This window comes from Dermacentor silvarum, chromosome 2 (assembly GCF_013339745.2).
Source record: "Dermacentor silvarum isolate Dsil-2018 chromosome 2, BIME_Dsil_1.4, whole genome shotgun sequence".
Classification (NCBI taxonomy): domain Eukaryota; kingdom Metazoa; phylum Arthropoda; class Arachnida; order Ixodida; family Ixodidae; genus Dermacentor; species Dermacentor silvarum.
The window spans coordinates 99,344,795-99,362,164 of record NC_051155.1 but is presented as its reverse complement, the minus strand read 5'-3'; the positions used below and the strand labels follow the sequence as shown (position 1 = coordinate 99,362,164).

At 43.8% G+C, this 17,370-nt stretch overlaps 1 protein-coding gene across 13 annotated transcripts in view; it reads left to right on the top strand.

The window, feature by feature from the left end:
- Positions 1 to 17,370, top strand: part of LOC119441640 (coiled-coil domain-containing protein AGAP005037-like) — a 320,692-nt gene that overhangs the window by 253,406 nt on the left and 49,916 nt on the right. For all 13 annotated transcript variants that reach the window (XM_049661483.1, XM_049661479.1, XM_049661480.1 and 10 more), the window contains 5 exons: positions 5,398 to 5,513; positions 8,091 to 8,221; positions 10,598 to 10,673; positions 13,044 to 13,127; positions 16,601 to 16,706. In XM_049661483.1, coding sequence (XP_049517440.1) covers positions 5,398 to 5,513; positions 8,091 to 8,221; positions 10,598 to 10,673; positions 13,044 to 13,127; positions 16,601 to 16,706 — 513 coding nt within the window. The remainder of the gene's footprint in view (positions 1 to 5,397; positions 5,514 to 8,090; positions 8,222 to 10,597; positions 10,674 to 13,043; positions 13,128 to 16,600; positions 16,707 to 17,370) is intronic.

Genomic DNA, 17,370 nt, shown 5'->3' with positions numbered 1-17,370 from the left:
GACACCATCACATCGTCATCACTGAGATGAAGGTCACGCACAGTTTCCACGAATGCTGAAGCGTTCTCAACGTGTGTTGTGGTGTGGCCGGTTAGGGGGCTGAGTACTTGGTGCAGATACCCAGATAGCTTGTAGAGCGGTGAACGAGTGAAGTCGACTATTGACCGAAGAGGTACGCCTGCTTTGTGCACTTTCGGGAGACCGTAGATTGCAGGGGCTGAACCATTGGTGCACAATAACCGATAGTACAACTTCTTGTGCTGAGGGCAGGCTGGCAGGAAGACAGTGGACAGCGTCTTCTGCAGTTTGCTTTGAATACTGCTTGTGGGGTCCTTAGTTAATACGGAATACGTTCCTCCGTTTTCAAGCAAGTCAAGCATTTTTTCGTTGTATGCACTGCGGTCTAGTAATACCGTGGCGTTGCCCTTATCTGCTGGGAGGACGACGATACTTTTGTTGCTGCGTAGGGTACGGATCGCTTCTTTTTCCGCGGGTGAGAGGCCCATCGGCAGGTTGTGCTTCCGCCACGACGAGAGGATACCTATTGCTCGAGTACGTGCTTCATCTTGTACTTCGTGCGGCAATTCAGAAACCGCTCGTTCAACAGCACAGATCACCTTCTTTGGGTCAGAGGCAGCACTCGTGTTGTAGTTCAAGCCACGGTGCAGGACTGATAATTCTGCAGGACTTGGCTGGTAGCAGGATAAGTTAACAACAGCCTCCTTGACATCATTTGGAATCTTCGGGCGTAGCCCTTCGAGTTTCCTGTCCTGAGAAGTCTTGCACTTCCGTTCTCTTAGAGAAGCAGTGAAGTTTGCGTGCAGCTGAACATCAGGAAACTCGCCTCCGAGAAGATGTTCCAACTTGCGCCGGGCAAAGAACTTTTCATTCTCTAAATTCCGAAGATTTTGTCTGCACTGCTGGATCCGCGCTGCCAGTAGGTTCTTTTCGGCTTGCCGGATGATCCTATGGCCCCATGGTGTATGGACCGGTGCCTTCAAACGAAGGGATTTTGGCATGAGGCACTCGTTTCGGCAAGTCTTGTTGAAGCTGAGATGAGTCTTGAAGGCAGCTGCTCTTGTCGTGAGTGAAACAAACTGCCTAATCTTGGAAACAACGCCTTGTCCGTGCACATTCCTGTAATGCACATTCGACGTCGACCGGTTGCTACAAAGCCTCAACTCCATACAACCTACCATACAATTTACTCTGGAGCTAGAAGAAAACGGCAAGCTGCCTTTCCTCGACGTACTCGTACGTCGTTCCGACGGCGGCCTATCCTTTTCCGTTTATCGGAAAATGACCCATACCGGTCGCTACCTCCACTTTGCGTCCTGTCACCCAACTGGGCACAAGACTTCTGTCGTGTCATCTTTGATCCATCGGGCCACCCACTTATGCTCCAGTGAAGAAGAACTCCAAAGAGAACTTCTTACAGTACGCCAAGAACTGTCCAATAACGGCTATTCGGCTGCTTTTGTTTGCAGAATCAAAAACGGGTGATGAATCCTCAGCCATCCGAGAAACGAGCTTATCAAAAACGGGCCAGCATTCCCTACATACCCGGTATCAGCGAAGCGCTTTCAAGGATATTTTCAAAATATGACTTACGCATTGCGCATGTGCCATCTAACAAGCTCCGCAGCAAAGTTGTCAACGTGAAGGACCGCTTACAAGACGAAAAGTTCCCAGAGCTAATCTATAAGATCCCGTGCCAAGAGTACAACTTTTGTTATATTGGCGAAACAGGAAACTTCATTCGACGACTGAAAGAGCACAAGCGCGATGTTCAAAATCACCGCCACGTGTACAACGCACTGGCTGAGCATGTGCGCAAGAGTCAGCACTCTATCGCTTGGGAAAATGCTGCAATCATGGCTAAAGAGAAAAATCCGACAACGAGACTGCTGCTAGAATCTCTGCTGATACAGACGACGCCAGATACCGTTAACAGGACAGATGGAAACATGCCTCAAGTTTATGCCCGTTCATTGCGTCATATACTGCATATTTAACTGGACAACGATGCTACGTCCGCTGCATTGTGAACAAGGAACCTGTACAGGCTCCGAAACGTCAAAACACTTTTTTGACTTGGTCAGTGACCGTAATTTTCATTAACCCAGAGTCAGTGAAGGTGGAGCTTAGCCCCAATATCTCGGCGAACGAGTTGAGGAGAAAAAGCATGACTGTGGAGGTGGGTAACCTGTAATCGTCCGTAGCTCTCTTAATATGAGGCGCTTCACACAAATAGTGGTGCCACTGGTTTACTGTAGCTGTATCCTACGTGTCTACAAAATTTGTCCAAACCGTTTCAGGGGTCTTTTAAATTGAAACCATGTCACGAAATTACTTTATTAAATCACAACAAAAAAAACCCCACAGTTTTCAATGAAACCAAGATCGAGACATGAAAATAGTTCGCTACATCACGAATTTCGTCAAATCGAGGTTGGTTATTTCGAGGTTTGACTATACTTAAAAAAAAAAGACGAACATTATGGCATATCTTTTTACTGATGTTTCGTCTGGAGGACTGTAAGGCCAACGATGGCCGCTCCGCCGGCCGAAACGTCAGTAAAAAGATATACCATAACATTCTTTTTTTTTTCTATATTGAATGATATGCCTTTGGGTCTGGCGCGAAACGCTTCGTCTTGTGTGTGTGTGTGTGTATATATATACATATATATATATATATATATATGTCAAAGAATAGAAGCACATAAAACAAATACCAGGACGTTTCGGCCATGGAATAGCCTCCGTCGGTCCCCGGTCGAAACGTCAGTAAAATCCTGGTATTTTTCCAAAGTGCTGCTATTCTTTGACCTGTTTCACTGCTACATCCTGTGATCAATGCTTCACTGATATATATACATGAGTGTGTGTGAGTGTTCGCACGCTGTACTGGTCGCCGCACTAAGAGGGCTGCCTCTCCACTGAAGGGAGACTTTAAGCCCTGGTGTCACTTAATTGATATGCCAACAGTTTTCCCAATCTCACACGTCATCTAATCCTCTGCTGGTTATAGAGTGCCATCTAATCCTAAATCTGACCAGCATTTACTCTGATAATACATACAGGGGTAGCTAGTATAGGGTTTTTCAGCTCTTAAATTGTCCATTTGCACATCTAGGGTGTCACTACAGAAATTTCTACCTTACACAGCCTCTGTAAATTGTTCAATGACCTGTGTGGAGGTTATTTAAATGTTTATTTAGCACTTGTGTACTTCTCATAAAGGGTCCTGTCTCGTTTTTTTCGCGCTGTTTCCCCGTAATGGTACTCATAAAGGATTAACTGCTAACGCTCACAAAGCAGAAACAGCGCCGATAATTCCAGTGCAACCAATTTCTGACAATCCACCATCACTACAAAATCAGGGTCTTTGTTTGATGTTGCATGCAACGTTGGGATGAATTCAAAGGCACACCAATGGGCGGCACCGAAGTCATGAGGAAACCAATACTGATTACTTTACCAGAGTCGATTGTATTTGTTGATGTCTAAAAAGTGTGAATGCTACAATGAAGTAAATGGAACTACCATACCACATACATAAGATACATTGTTTAAAAACAGTTTCGAAAGAAATAAGTTGCAAAAACCAGGCAGACTCAACTCCAGTTGACGTCTTTGTAAAGAGAATTATTCTTGGTGTGACTGGCTCATGAGCCATGTGCATGTGTGTATGAAGTGTGGTTTTCCAGGTAAATAATTGTCAGTATTAAAGATCAGCATGTTTATTTATTATGCTTTATCAGTCTTAATGGGCCTAAATTTCAAAGCCATGCATACTTTTCTAAATGCAGACAGCAACAAGACTCTGCGAACACACATAATCGCTACTAATTGCAGCAGTAATGCCTGTCTAAGAGGCCAAATCGAAACGCACTAAGCATTGCAGTGTGGTGGCTTGCCTGTGAGGAAGCGTGTTCTCTGCCGCTTGTCAACACATGCGTCCGTGGCATAATGGTTTCAATATCAGGCTTGTAAGCTAGAGATCCTGTGTGTGAATCATGCCCTTGGACAATTTTAACAGCAGAGCTGTTTAAGTGTTGGTTGCGTCGCGTAGTGTGAACAAAAACTGCTCCTGGCGATGACGTCACCGCGCGTTGCCTAGCAACCACATCACGGAGCGGCGTGTGCTTCGCCTCCTCTCCGTGCCGTGTACATGTTGCCTTTACCTGGTACGTTAAGGAGAAGGAAGGAGAGTATGCGCGCAGGGCGTGCTCTAGGGGGAGAGAATGGGAAAATGAGACCGAGAGAGAGAGAGAAAGAAATTGTAGCAGCACCAACGACACAACGTGCACAGCTGCTGCCGACGCCGTCCACGTTTCTCCGCGTTCGTGCCAAATGCGCGCGGTGTCCCTGACTGAAGCAGGTGTCTCTGGCGGCGGCTCGGCAACCGCCACATCAGGCAAGTGTGGAGGTACAGCTTGACCGTTACGTCACCGGGGAGGTAAAGCTCGGAGCCGCCGCGATGGTGGCAGAACTCTCATTGACTCTGTGGCGAGTACATGTAGCCTTTACATGGGACGACCAAAGAAGATCCGGACACTCGAAGAAGCCGCCGCCCATCTTGAAACACATTGCGCGGCCAAGCAAGAATTTGCGCGTCGCCGGCGAGCCGATTCGGAATACCGTGCCTAGTAGCACTAAGCATTTTCTAGCAAAACTTAGCCAGGCGTAGTAAAACCTGAAAGAAGCTAAGTCCGCTGTTTACTCCAGCCTTGCACCACTAGTGCAAGCTGCCCACACATTCTTTATAAATGTTTATTTAATTATTTAGAACATCGTACAGATGAGTTTGCAAGGTTACAAAGTCATTTGAAACCGAAAGAAGGTGGTTTATGCAAATTCGTATACTAACCATCATTCGTTAGCTGGCTGAATCACTTGGCTTGCAGCTCACCTAGACACTAGCACAAAAGTTCCCTCTAGTAATTATTGAATGAAACTCTACGTTGGAAACTCATAAACTACTTCTTCACTGCACCATTCCTAGACGGCAGTATCATCCTGTTAAACGTGTTCGGCGTTTAGAGGCCAGATACATACAAAAAGTGCCTCGAACTCCGCAAGAAAGCTTCGCTTTAATAACCACTAGCACTCGATGCCACAAGAACAGCATTGATGCCACAATTAACAGCAGAAGCTCTTTCCCCACCTGTCTTTGAGCTATGTATAAGGTAATTACTATGCAAACATAATCAACAATCATAGTGATGAATGAGTTGTAGTAATGAGGCATCAAAACAGTACAACTCAAGAGGAGAAACAGCGACTGCTTTTGACAGTGGCACTAAGGTTCTGCCTAAATGGCCATTTATATTTTTGTAGTGCTAACAAGATCGACAGTGGCATACCTTTTTTTTTTTTTTTTTACTTCAGGTCATGCTGGCTGCCGTTCAAGTGGGTGAAGACCAGGTTTGTGCAGAACGACTTCGGGTGTCTAGAGAAGAAGACCTCTACAGACAAGATGTGACACGGCTGGAGAAGGACCTGTCGTAAGAGATGGCATTTTAATTCCCTAATTAAGGAATAGTTTACACATATGGATGTAAGATCTAGTGAAATGAAGCCCTAGCTTGTTTCTATTATAAAGCAATAATGAATATTTCTTCTTCTGCACATCTGACATTGACATTGGACAGCTCTTTCTTTCCGACAGATTCTACTTGCGGGGCTCGTGAAATCAGATAATCGAACCTGCGCTTTTTTGTGAATGTATTCTTTGGTGGATTTAATAACATTTGATATGGTTTAGAATAGGCTCATAGTGTTAAAACAGCGAGAAAGAAAACATTCACATTCAGCATTCACCAGTTTTGTTCATGGTAGTTGTTCAGCTCACGAAGAAAGTTTAGCCTGAAAGGCAGAGCATTGATAATGACAGCAAAGCATTACACAACTACACGAAGTAAGGTTTGTAGTTTTATCAGCCATATAAGTTGCAGTAAACATTCGCTTAGTAATAAACTAAGAGCATGATGTTAATACTTTTAAGCAGCAACAACGCAATGAATTCAAGATACTTCATGAAGTATAGGAGCATACGCTCGTATACCGTATTCACTCGATTCTAACGCGCCCTCGATTGTAACGCGCACCCATTTTCCGTTAACAAAAAAAGAATAAAGAAAAGCCCTTTATGGTACCGCGCATCTCATACTTTCATACAGAAATACAACTTTTTTTCATTTGGAAAAGCGAAAATTTACTCCTGATGCACTAAAATTGCGATGAATAAAAAAAGTTGCAGTTTCGCCCGAAAGGCAAACCTTCGATTGCAATAACAAATTAGTAGACCGCTATACGAAGTAACAATAGAACTTTTATCGGCCATATAAACTTGAAAACATAAATAAATTAACAAGCTTGGTGTGACGCGCGCACCAACAAACATGAACACATCTCGCTCGTTGGCCGCGGAAACTCGCTGTCAAAACGCTAGAGTGACAAAGGGCGGCGACCGAATTGATCTTCGTGCCAGCATGCCTCTCGCTTCAACGCAAAAACGAAGTGGGCGGTGGACTTTCCCCCGTCGCAGATCGCTTTCAAGATAGGGCCAAGGCGATCGTATCACCGAGGTGGATCGTCACAGCAAAACTAAGCTCACACCGATGGCCGGCTATTATACGAAACGAATATTCTTGGCATGAAGAGTGAAGCAGGAAGGATGTGCAAGGTGGCAATTAGCTTAAAGCATGCTTGGATATTGTGAACCCAGAAAGCATGGCCAAGCAACAAACATAACGCGCGCGTCTCGGGCAGCTGCTTTGCGATCTGCCGCTTACCGACCCATGCGATGACTGCAGCTTGCATTAAATACGGATTGCCACCACACAAAAAGACAAGTAACATGCGGCCCGTTTTGTTGCCTGTACAACTAGGAATTTAAGCTGCAGCGTTTGGAAAAAGGATATAATTATCTTGAGCCAGTCTCTGCCTATCGCGAGTGAACGAACAGTACAATCAATTAAATTCGTAGGTTTTACATGCCAAAAGCACAATATCATTATGAGGCACGCTGTAATGGAGGGTCTCAGGAATAAATTTGACCATCGGGGGTTCTTTAACGTGCACAAAAATCAAAGTACATGGTAAGAACTGTATTCTTGCATTTCGCCCCATCGAAATACGGCCGCCGTGGCCGGGAATCGAGCTCGCATCGTCGAGCCTAGTGGCGCTACACGTATGCATTTACCGCTAAGCTAACACGGCGGATGTCACTGTACGATTCAACTACGCGACACGTCTAAACAAATGGCCATGCGCTAAATACAGGCACATTACTATTGCGTTTTTATCGAGCAGCCGTGATATTGCACGCGAATGGGAAAGTACGTGACTTACTTGACTAGGCGCACTGCAGTTATCCGTGCTTGTCGTCTGTCCTCCTCATGCCACCTCCCCGGAATTCTGTAGAACTTCACGGGCGGCTTTCAACTTTTCGAGGTCCCTTGTGGCAATCAACGACACCGCAGTATTGCGTGCCACCTTTCCTGGTTGATGAGGTCGCGCTCGCCGTCACAAAAACAACGCACGCGATCGCTTGTGCCGTAGAGAACACGGGCGCGCGCTGGCCCGGTGGCGACCTTCGACACTTCCATCCTTCTGCCAGGGGAGTGGGCGGGGCTGGTGCCGCGCGGGCAAACTTTAGGTTGCCTCGTCTATGGTAGACTATTGCCTAAGCATGTGTACTGCTGCACATGGAGGAAGCTACGGCAGCTATAGGCTAGAGTGTAGCTAACGCCGTAGTGTAGCGATGCTCGAAGTGCGTGCGAGGCGGCTATTTTGAAATGCCGACGGCTATATGGTAACGCAGATTTAGGGTTGTACTCGATTCTTAACGCACACGCAACCAGTTTTATAGGAAAAAAAGTGCGCATTAGATTCGAGTAAATACGGTACATTCAAGTATGATGCTGACATTTATCTTAGAATTCTCGTTGCATCCTAGCCACTCAGCTAAAAAGTTCGCCTGTTTCCTCATTTTTCTTTAAGTGACCGAATGACAGACTGTGGTTATTCCTTTAGTGGGTTAAAGGGTCTGTGGTGATGTGGCATCGAATTTGTTGCAGTGACTTGGAGAGTCAAGTGGAGGAGCTCAGGGGCAACGTGATCAACCGCAGGTGCCGAGTAAACATGAGCAACGTGGAAAGCATGGCTCTAGTTCTCAGCAGGGCCAGCAAAACAGTAGCAGACCTGAAAGGTAAGTTTGTGACTGTCCAGTCGGCCAATGTAGCATTGCCTTCTGCAGTGCCTCTATAGTTGTCAGAGCATAACACAGAGTGCCTACCATCAGGGAAAACCTCGAAGAACTGGAATTTTCAGGGAATTAGTCAATCCCGAAAAATTCAGAGAAATGACGGAATTTTCACCTGAGTTGCAGTACCAGAGCTTTGATGAAACTAGTGGTATGCCAGAAGAACGTGTTCAACTGAGCCTACGTAATCCGCAAATAATGGCGTCTTTTGCTGGTTTTGTGAGTGCGAGATTTGACGAGCGGATGGAATGTAATGAACGCATGATTCAGTCAACTCTGTTGGTGCATCCCACCTAGCATTTACTGGAATCTAGGCTGACTCCGATTCCAAGCCGACACCCTTAAGTCCGCAGCCAGAAAAAAAAAAAAACTTACCTCGAATGTAGGCTGAACAAAAAAAGCGAGGACAGGGTTCACAAAATGAAAACAGCGTTTATTGAATATGAACATGCCGAGCTCATTCTACGTCATCATCACTGCTAGCCTTGTTGCAATCTTCCTTATTGCTGTCATTTTCAAACAGTGCACTATATTCAGTACCATCAAGTGCATTAGAGATGCTGTACTTTTTGAAGGAGCACACGATCAAAGTTTCTGGGTAAATGTCATCCTCCTTGCGGCGCACGCAAAAAGCATCTCCCGTTGCCTCCTCCAACGACGAAAGTTTTTCTCATCGATGCCGAAGTCCCGCCCGGCTTCAACGTTTGACGATGCCTCTGCGGCTAGCACAACTGTTTGTTAGAAAGCGGCACTATAGTGGCATTGCCTGTTTGGTGTCATTACGATAACGCCACGCCGGTGCTACACCATACCGATACTACAGTGCCTAGAATATAGGCACCATACCAATACTGCCGATATGAGACAGGTCAAAATGGCGACGTCGCTCGTATATTTCGGTTGGCTACTGGCATGGCTAGTAGCCGCTGCGATACTGACTTTTCTAGATGGCGCTAACTATGCACTATATTTAGCAGTTTCAGTTGAAAACTGGCGCGTTTTCCAAAATCCTGGAATCTAAGCCAACCCTCTAGTTTCGTATTTGATTATCTGAAAAAAAAAACAAAAAAAAAACTATCAACCTAGATTCAAATAAATACGGTACATAATTTATAGCGTACTGGTAGTAGTTGAAGATTATGAACTGCTATAGTGACTTGGCAAGCTATAAACTGCCATTTCTCTATTGCACTTGAAGCACCAGTGTCATAAGTCTACTGTGAAATTTTCATAAGTACAGTCGGTAAAAACATGGAAAACATTTGTGAATTTCAAAATACCAAAGTTGTAGACACTCTGATAGCTGCGACTTTTCACACAGTGTGGCAAAGATGTTGATTTTTAACTGTCAAGGTCTAGGTCACTTGTGCCGAAAAGTATCAATCAGCATGAACTAACCAAACTTTCAATTCTTTTGTCTTTGGTGGTGATAAAGCATTCATGCAGCTTACGTAAGCACATTTTTTGAAGCATAGACATTACATGTGCATGCTTCAACGTCGTAAAAATTGTTTACCGTATTCTATTCAACTGGTATACATCATAAAACAAAATGATCAAGTCTATTAGTCTAAACTTGTCCTATTTGGACTAAATTGCAGTTTGGAGAAACTATTGGGCCCATTTAAATTGTCTGAGTTTGCGTTGTACCTAAAGCAATAAGCTCAATTTCTTAACTAGTTTTCCTGTTCATTGACAAAAAATGGAAAAACTCGCAAAACATTAAATTCTTACTCTAAAAAGCAAGCTGCTACTTGTCACTTATGCAGTGGCGCACCGACGGGGGGGGGAATTCGGGGGTTGTAACCCCCCCCCCCCTGAGGCCGACTTAACCCCTTTTGTTTAACCCCTTTCCTTACGCATTTGAGTACTGCAACTAAGATAAGACGCGCAATCATCTGCACACTCGCAAAAAGCGCATTTTTTGACAATTTCCAGTGAAGAAATCGAAATTAGTGCTGTTTAGATGCTATTGGCAAACTGTCAACCCCCCCCCCTGGCAGAGATCCTAGGTGTGCTGCTGCACTTATGTTTACATTACCCATTGTGTGAAAACTTTCTTATTTTGGCACTTCACAAGGCCTTAGAATCATTGTTCGACTGAATATATTTCAGAGAAACCAATCATGTTGTTTCAGAAATGAATCATGTGGATGGTGTCAACATGACAGAATGAACTGGATTGCATTGTCTTGCATTAAATTTGATTGGATTACGTTAAACTCGTGTAGATGTGATTTTTTTATTTGAGTGCTTGCATGAATATGTGGTCTTCACTTAGCTGTTCTTTCGTGAATCATTTGTGTTCTTTCCACTTTCCAGCGCGGTTTCCAAATCTACAAGAAAGCTTGAAATCAGTCATGGGAGCAGAAATGGAAGTTGTTGTCAGAGAAGAAAAGTGAGTGTCCATATATTCTTGAAATTTTCCTGTACGTGTTTTTGTCTCACATCACAAAAAGCTTGTTTTAGTAATTGTAAGGAATGGTTTCCAAAATGAATTCAGCAGCATCTAAAGCTGTTGCTTTTCACCAACGTTCATTCAAACTTTCTTGAATGAATAATGCAGTGAGCAACTAGGCTTTGGAGAAAGAAAATGCAGTGCTTACCGATTGGGAATACAGTATTGTAGAATTTAGCTATCAGACGTTTTGCCATTTCTTTTAGTTGTGGTATCAAAACAAAAGCAGAATTCATAATTTTAACACAAATTTCGGCTTAGTGGTATTGGGAGATGCCAGTTTGTATATAGCCTGTCACAGCTTTTATTCATTATATAAATAATTATTAGCATCTGTTTTTACAATCTCAAGGGACTATGAGAAAAGCTTATGTCCAACTCTAAGTTCACCTTAATGCACAGTACAATTAAACTTCAATATAATAAAGTCAGTAAAATCAGCCCTTTACTTCATTATATTGAAATTCTTGCCTGTATGTAACTAACTACGGTTGCCAACATTTTTCTTACACGGAAGGGGCCGTAAAATTTTCCTAATTATCGGTCAATTGTAAAATACAAATTTAAATGAGAAAAAATGTTTACTTTGTTGAATTTGCGAGTCGGCAACCAAAGACAATTTTTTATGTCGTGTCGATGATATCTTTACCCGAGCGGTACAAGGTGAAGCCAGCAAAGCTTTCACGTCCACTCCATCACCATGGCTTATAGTGTTGCCCGCAGTGGGATGACGTTATTATGAAGAGCGCAGGCAAAGGGGAGTGAACACTTCGTCTGCCTCTCATTTCAATGCGTCTCTGAAACTCAGGATTGCATGACCTCCTGCACTAAACGCATGAGAAGATAGTGTACATGAAACCAATGCCATCTTGTCTTTGCACTATACTCCCAGACAACTTTCTGTGGCTAAGAAGAGAAATTTGCTACGGAAACAAAAGCGCGCACAAGAGAGAGCACTTCTGAAAAGTGTCGCACGTTTTAATCCATGTTAGTTTAGGCTGGGGAAGAGAAAACATAAACATCTTATTAGTAACAATTAAGTAAAACAGAACACACCACTGAGTGTAAATGAGTGCTTATCTTGTGGCTGCTCTCTTCCGTGTCTGGGAAAATGCGAAACCGCCGCACGTGGAAGCTGTGTCGATTCAGAGTCTGTTCCGAGCAGCCAAAAGCGTTGTCAAATGCGCCCGTAGCTTTCCCTTCATAGCCACAGAAAGTTGTCCGCCTTTATAGCCACAGGTTACCTCTAAGATAGGGCTTGTGGGCCACGGAAGCACTGGGCTGACGGCCATACACAGCCATGGCCGGGCGAGGAGAGGATACGCGTGCTCACCTGCCCCCCCCCAGCTCACGCATGAATCAGGCGCCCATCAATTGCCACCATCCTCGCACGCTTTTCCTCGCACCCACAGCATAGAGGGGTGCAATTGGACTTTTTAGCACTTGGTATTTATACAGAACATAGTGGCAAGAGGGTTTTGTTGCCGCGCTGCTCCGTTTTGGTGGCCACTTTCTGACATGCGGCGGGCCATTTGAGAGGTGCGTTAGCACGCAACCGAGTGTTTTTCAACAATGTGACCATCTGCCCGCAGCAGTTGTCATTTATTGCTTCGGTATTCCTTCACGTCAGTAGCGAAATTTCGTTACATTGAAATTGTGTATGAACACATTCCTTTTATGTGTATTGGGATTCCAAATTCATGGTGTTCTAGGGACAAGAAGTTAAAAGGTCCATACTTCGTTATATCGTAAGTTTCTTTATATTGAAGTTCGTTCTACCGAGGTTTAACTGTACTATATGCTAATGCATTTTGCCAGAAAGCTTCTTGTACACTTTTCCTTTTCCGTATCTTTTGTTATGAAAAGTAATTCCGCATTGAATTTGGTGCAGCGAACAGCAAATCAGCAATCATTGTAGATGTGTTAGATGAGCATGAAATTCTTGTGCAAAGAGCTGTTTCTCACGGGTTGTTTCTAAGAAACTCTTCCATATAAACACAAGAACAGCAGACCAGCAACAAGAAATGTTTTTATGCCAACAAGGCTCATGTGCCTAATTCTAAGATACCACTGGCTGCACTCAGTTGACACATGACTAAATGAAAACTGTGCACTGTTTGCAATTTCTTTAGAGAGCTACGCATTATAATATAGGCAGTTTCTGAGCACCATGTAAGCAGCATTTCATCCTAGAGATGAAGCTAGAGGGAAGTGCTTGTAGTGAATGGCAGTACTTTCCAATTCGCAAGAATTCATTATCACTGTGCAACAATGTTGATTTGCCTTCTTGCGTCTCTGTATTCATTGCAGATTTCTCAAGGAAGAACCAGAAAGGCTAGAAAATGCACTTAGGAGGTGCAAGAAGCTCACTGGGACACTAGTGACCTTAAAAAGGTTTGCACTAGGCTTTTACTTTCTTCAGAAGCTATATGTGCGTTGAATTTCTGTGCAATAGCTGTGGTTAAATTTTCAATTTTTTTAAATAGAATAGGGATTTTAAAAAAGAAATGTCTTCTAATATTGCATCCTTCTTTTAAAAAGCAGAGAAAAATACACAAAACCCATTAGTGTGCATGTAGTGATGATCACTAAAGTAGATTTCCTCTAAGTTGGTGTAACTATCATGCACTCAGCCTTGAGGAAAAAATATCCTTGATTTGGTAAATATGACAGTATATCATGAAAAAAAGAAAAAAAAGAACGCTTCTGTACACTTTATCTTTGGGACAGTTGCTTGTGAATATTGCCACGTCGCTATTCGTGCACACGTGCACCCTAGCACCGACAAAGATGACGACCGGGCTGCTTGAGATTCTGTAAGGCATCAAGTGAAGAAGACATTCTTATTCTTGCGCCTCTCTGGTATCTTCTCCCAGGTACAGCGCGGTGCAGCTGCTTCCACAATAAAGCCCCTGAGCATTGTGTATCGGGACAATATTGATTCAGAACTTTCAATTGATGGAATAACAAATATTTGAGGTGGCCTTGCACTTTTTTCATTTGCTAGGCCCTAATTATTGTTCGCATCCTAAGCTATTCAACAGCAGATAAATAATGAGAAATTTTGAATATCCTAATCCCAAATCGAACATGACTCAACAACAAGGAATTATGAGATTTATATTTGAAACTTCAAATATCTGCACACTCTTACTACAGTATAGACCACTTATGACGTAACCGTTTGTAGTGCAGAACTGGCTACAACGTGGCCTTTTCCGACTCCCGTTTACCCTTCCATAGAATTCCATGTATATGCATACCGCTTACAGTGGAGCCGTGTGAGACGAAATACTGGTTATAATGCGGCTTCCGCGGGAAAATCTCACCGACAAGGGCGGCAGCGAGCACGCTTCTCAACAAGGTGCGTGCTCCCGGCCAATATATGCATTATTCAATGCAATCAAACTCTCGTTAATTCAGACTTATTTGGCCGCACATCGGTTAATTAGGACTACTTTCGGAGCTCGGTGAGCGAGGTGCGCCGCAAATGTGCGATGCAAAAGAGCAAGAACGGCGCTAGCGTCCAACCGAAACGAAGCGGCGGAGTCCGCATCGCCACAGCCATCAGTTGAAATCGTACGTGAATGACAGCAGCGCGGAACACTTCAAACCTATTTGTTTCTTTAAAGCCTGTATTCTTGCACTTACCGCTGCGCATAACACCGCGTTGGCCGCGGACTTTCGTAACTACGTAGTCGTCATCCATGATCGCGTTGATAGCGGCCGCGGTTTTCTCCTCAGTGGTTGTGGCGAACAGTAGTTTCATTTTTACTCGGTACGCGCATCGGCTGCGTGCCTAAAAAACTGCGTAGTAGCCATCGATGACTGCATAGATAGCGACCGCAGTTTCGACTGCAGGTGTTGCAGCGAATAGTAGTTAATTCGTCCAGACTCGGTGCATGTGTCAGGTGCGTGCCTTCAGCACCGCAAAGTCGCCATTCATAATCGCGTCGATAGCGGTCACGGTTTTTTCCGCAGCGGTTGCAGCAAACAGTTGTTTCGTTTTGACTCGGTGCAAAGCTTTCGAGCTTGAAGAGCAACGGCTACATCGCGATTGTGTTTTCGCCAGCTCACTGGCCAAAACGTAATCGCGATGTGCGCGCGATAGTACAAAGCGTGTCTACATGCTTGGTCTACAAGTTTTGCATACGTGCAGTGCTTGAAAATCGGTGTTTTGGTTGTAGTGTGGTACCGCTTATAGTGCAGATATTCGCGACTCCGGCGACTTACGTTATAAGCGGTCTACACTGTACATGGTCATTAGGATTGGTTGCAGTTGTGAATATCTGTGTATTATAGTTCTTTGAAAACAGAGTGAGAAATGTGTCAAATTAACAAGTTTCATTTCTAGCTGACTAAACTAAATTTCCCTCTATGTTTTTTATTTTGAGAGGCAACACCTGGGAAAGATTACCTTAGTGCACAGGCCACTAATAGTTTTTTGGAACTACATACGTTGTGATAAAGTTTGCCTGGCAACTTGGTAGGTTTTGTTAGTGGGTCTTTGTTTGCGCTGTAGTGTTGGCTAGCCAGTGCTATGACAATGCAGTGATGTCATGTTTGTGCAGTGGAACTCTAATAATTCAATTTGAATTGACAGAATATTCGTACTGAACTTGTGTCACATCAAAGTTGTATTTGCTTCTGTGAGGGAAATCACCTCAGTAAATTGAACTGCAAAGGGCAAACAGCGGTTGATTTGAATAAATTTGCCTGGCATCCCATATATTAGCTTTTGGAGAACCTCAAAAGTAGAAACTCATTGATGCAATGTAGATGCCCTGTAAATTCTGCTTCAACACATGCTCAATGCAAGTCAACTACTTAATTGCTGTCATGGTTCTGACAGCAATTCTGAGCTACAGTGTAAGATCCAGGAGATTTTCTTTGCGCCATCAAATGCTAGCAGATCCGCGATCAGATAATGCACAGTACTTCAGCACTCATACTCGCTCTCATTGCAATGTAGAGTTGTAGAGATAAAGGGCTTTTGTTACTGCCGATTGACATCACCACCAATGCTGCAAATCAGAGAACAGATCATGCACAGTACTTCTGCATTCATAATAGCTGTCAATTCTAATGTAGAGTAGAGATAAAGGGTTTTCTTACTGTCTGACTGACATTAATGTCAGTCATTAATGAAAATTTTCATTAATGCTGCAGATCAGATAGCATCAACTGGTGTCAAAGTGTTAAAATTCTTTTTTTCTTTCGGTATTGTCACTTCCACTGCCAATTAGATAATATCACCTAGGGTCAAGATTTTATTATGGTAATCTTTTCTTTTTTCTGCTACTTTCACCCTTGATCATTCACTCGCACACTGTAGCACCAGTTCTGATCAATTTATTTTAATGGTAAAAATACAGTGGTGCTGACTCACCCACTCTGTGCAACAGATCACAGAAAAAAAAATATTGAAGGAAAACTATTGTTGCAAAATATGGTCTCATGTTTGACAAATTTGCACTTAGATGTGTCGTTTTCATATTGTCAGCAAAGCTGTTTTAAACCTGTGGCTCACTTGAGCTCGTATGGGGGAGGTAAGGCTAGCTAAACACTTTGTTCAAATCACGCAATTGTGTGCATTACGTTTCAGGTCGGGCACTGCTGATGCACAACATATACCAGTATGCATGGTTCGGATAACAGGGAAACAGCTGTTTATTTGAAAGAGGCATCGTGGTGTTCAGTCACGCAGACTACGTTTCACATGTGCCTTGCCTTATTCCAGCTTTCAGCTCTGGAAGCTTGATTTTATGAGGTTTCTACTGTGCCAGCATTTGTCTGAAAACACTCCCTAGGGGAGAGAAAGAGAGAGTTCGCATCCCCCTGAAGAAAATGTTATTGCGTGCAACCAGGTTGGCGTCAGTGCAAGAGCAGAGGCATACAGGAGCTCACTCGCTCCCCGAGAAGGCAGCATCAGCGGATGGGCCATACTCCGACGGCGAGGCACACACTGCTCGGGTGAGCGTGCTGCACTTGTCAAGAATTTGCGAAATTGTTGCATGCACATTTCCTGTTATGCAAAGAAATAACTGAAGCTGACATAAAAGGTATGCAGCCTGCCAACCTGCATTGGCAAAACTCACAATCCTGAACTGAGCATACCGTATTTATTCGAGTATAAGGTGGTCATGATTATAAGGTGAGGGTGCAGTTTGGGGACCCAAGAGAAAAAACTTAAGTATGCACACTAATAGTAAGGCGACATAGAGTAGGCGACATATTATTCAGACTCGGCAGGGATTGCCTGAAATGCTCGATTATTAATACAGCTAGAACTCAAAATGGCGACCACGATAGGGAGGAAGGGAGCTTCACGACGTGGAATGCAAATTATCTGCAAATTTTGCCTTTAAGTGTGGCTTCACTGCAAAGCAGTGTGTGCTGCCGTAAAGCCACATTGTAAGGAGAAATGCATAATGCCGTGAAGCCAGACCTAAAGGCAAAATTTGCATATAAAGTGGGGGCCGGGGGGGGGGGGGGGTGACCTTCAGGCTACGGATTCTGGGAACAAACCTTGCCATATATTCGAATAAATATGGTAGTTTAGTTTTTCTCATGTTAAGCAAAGGTTGAGCTCTTTTTCTTTCTGATTGTGACGATGTGTACTGCACCTTTTGCTTCT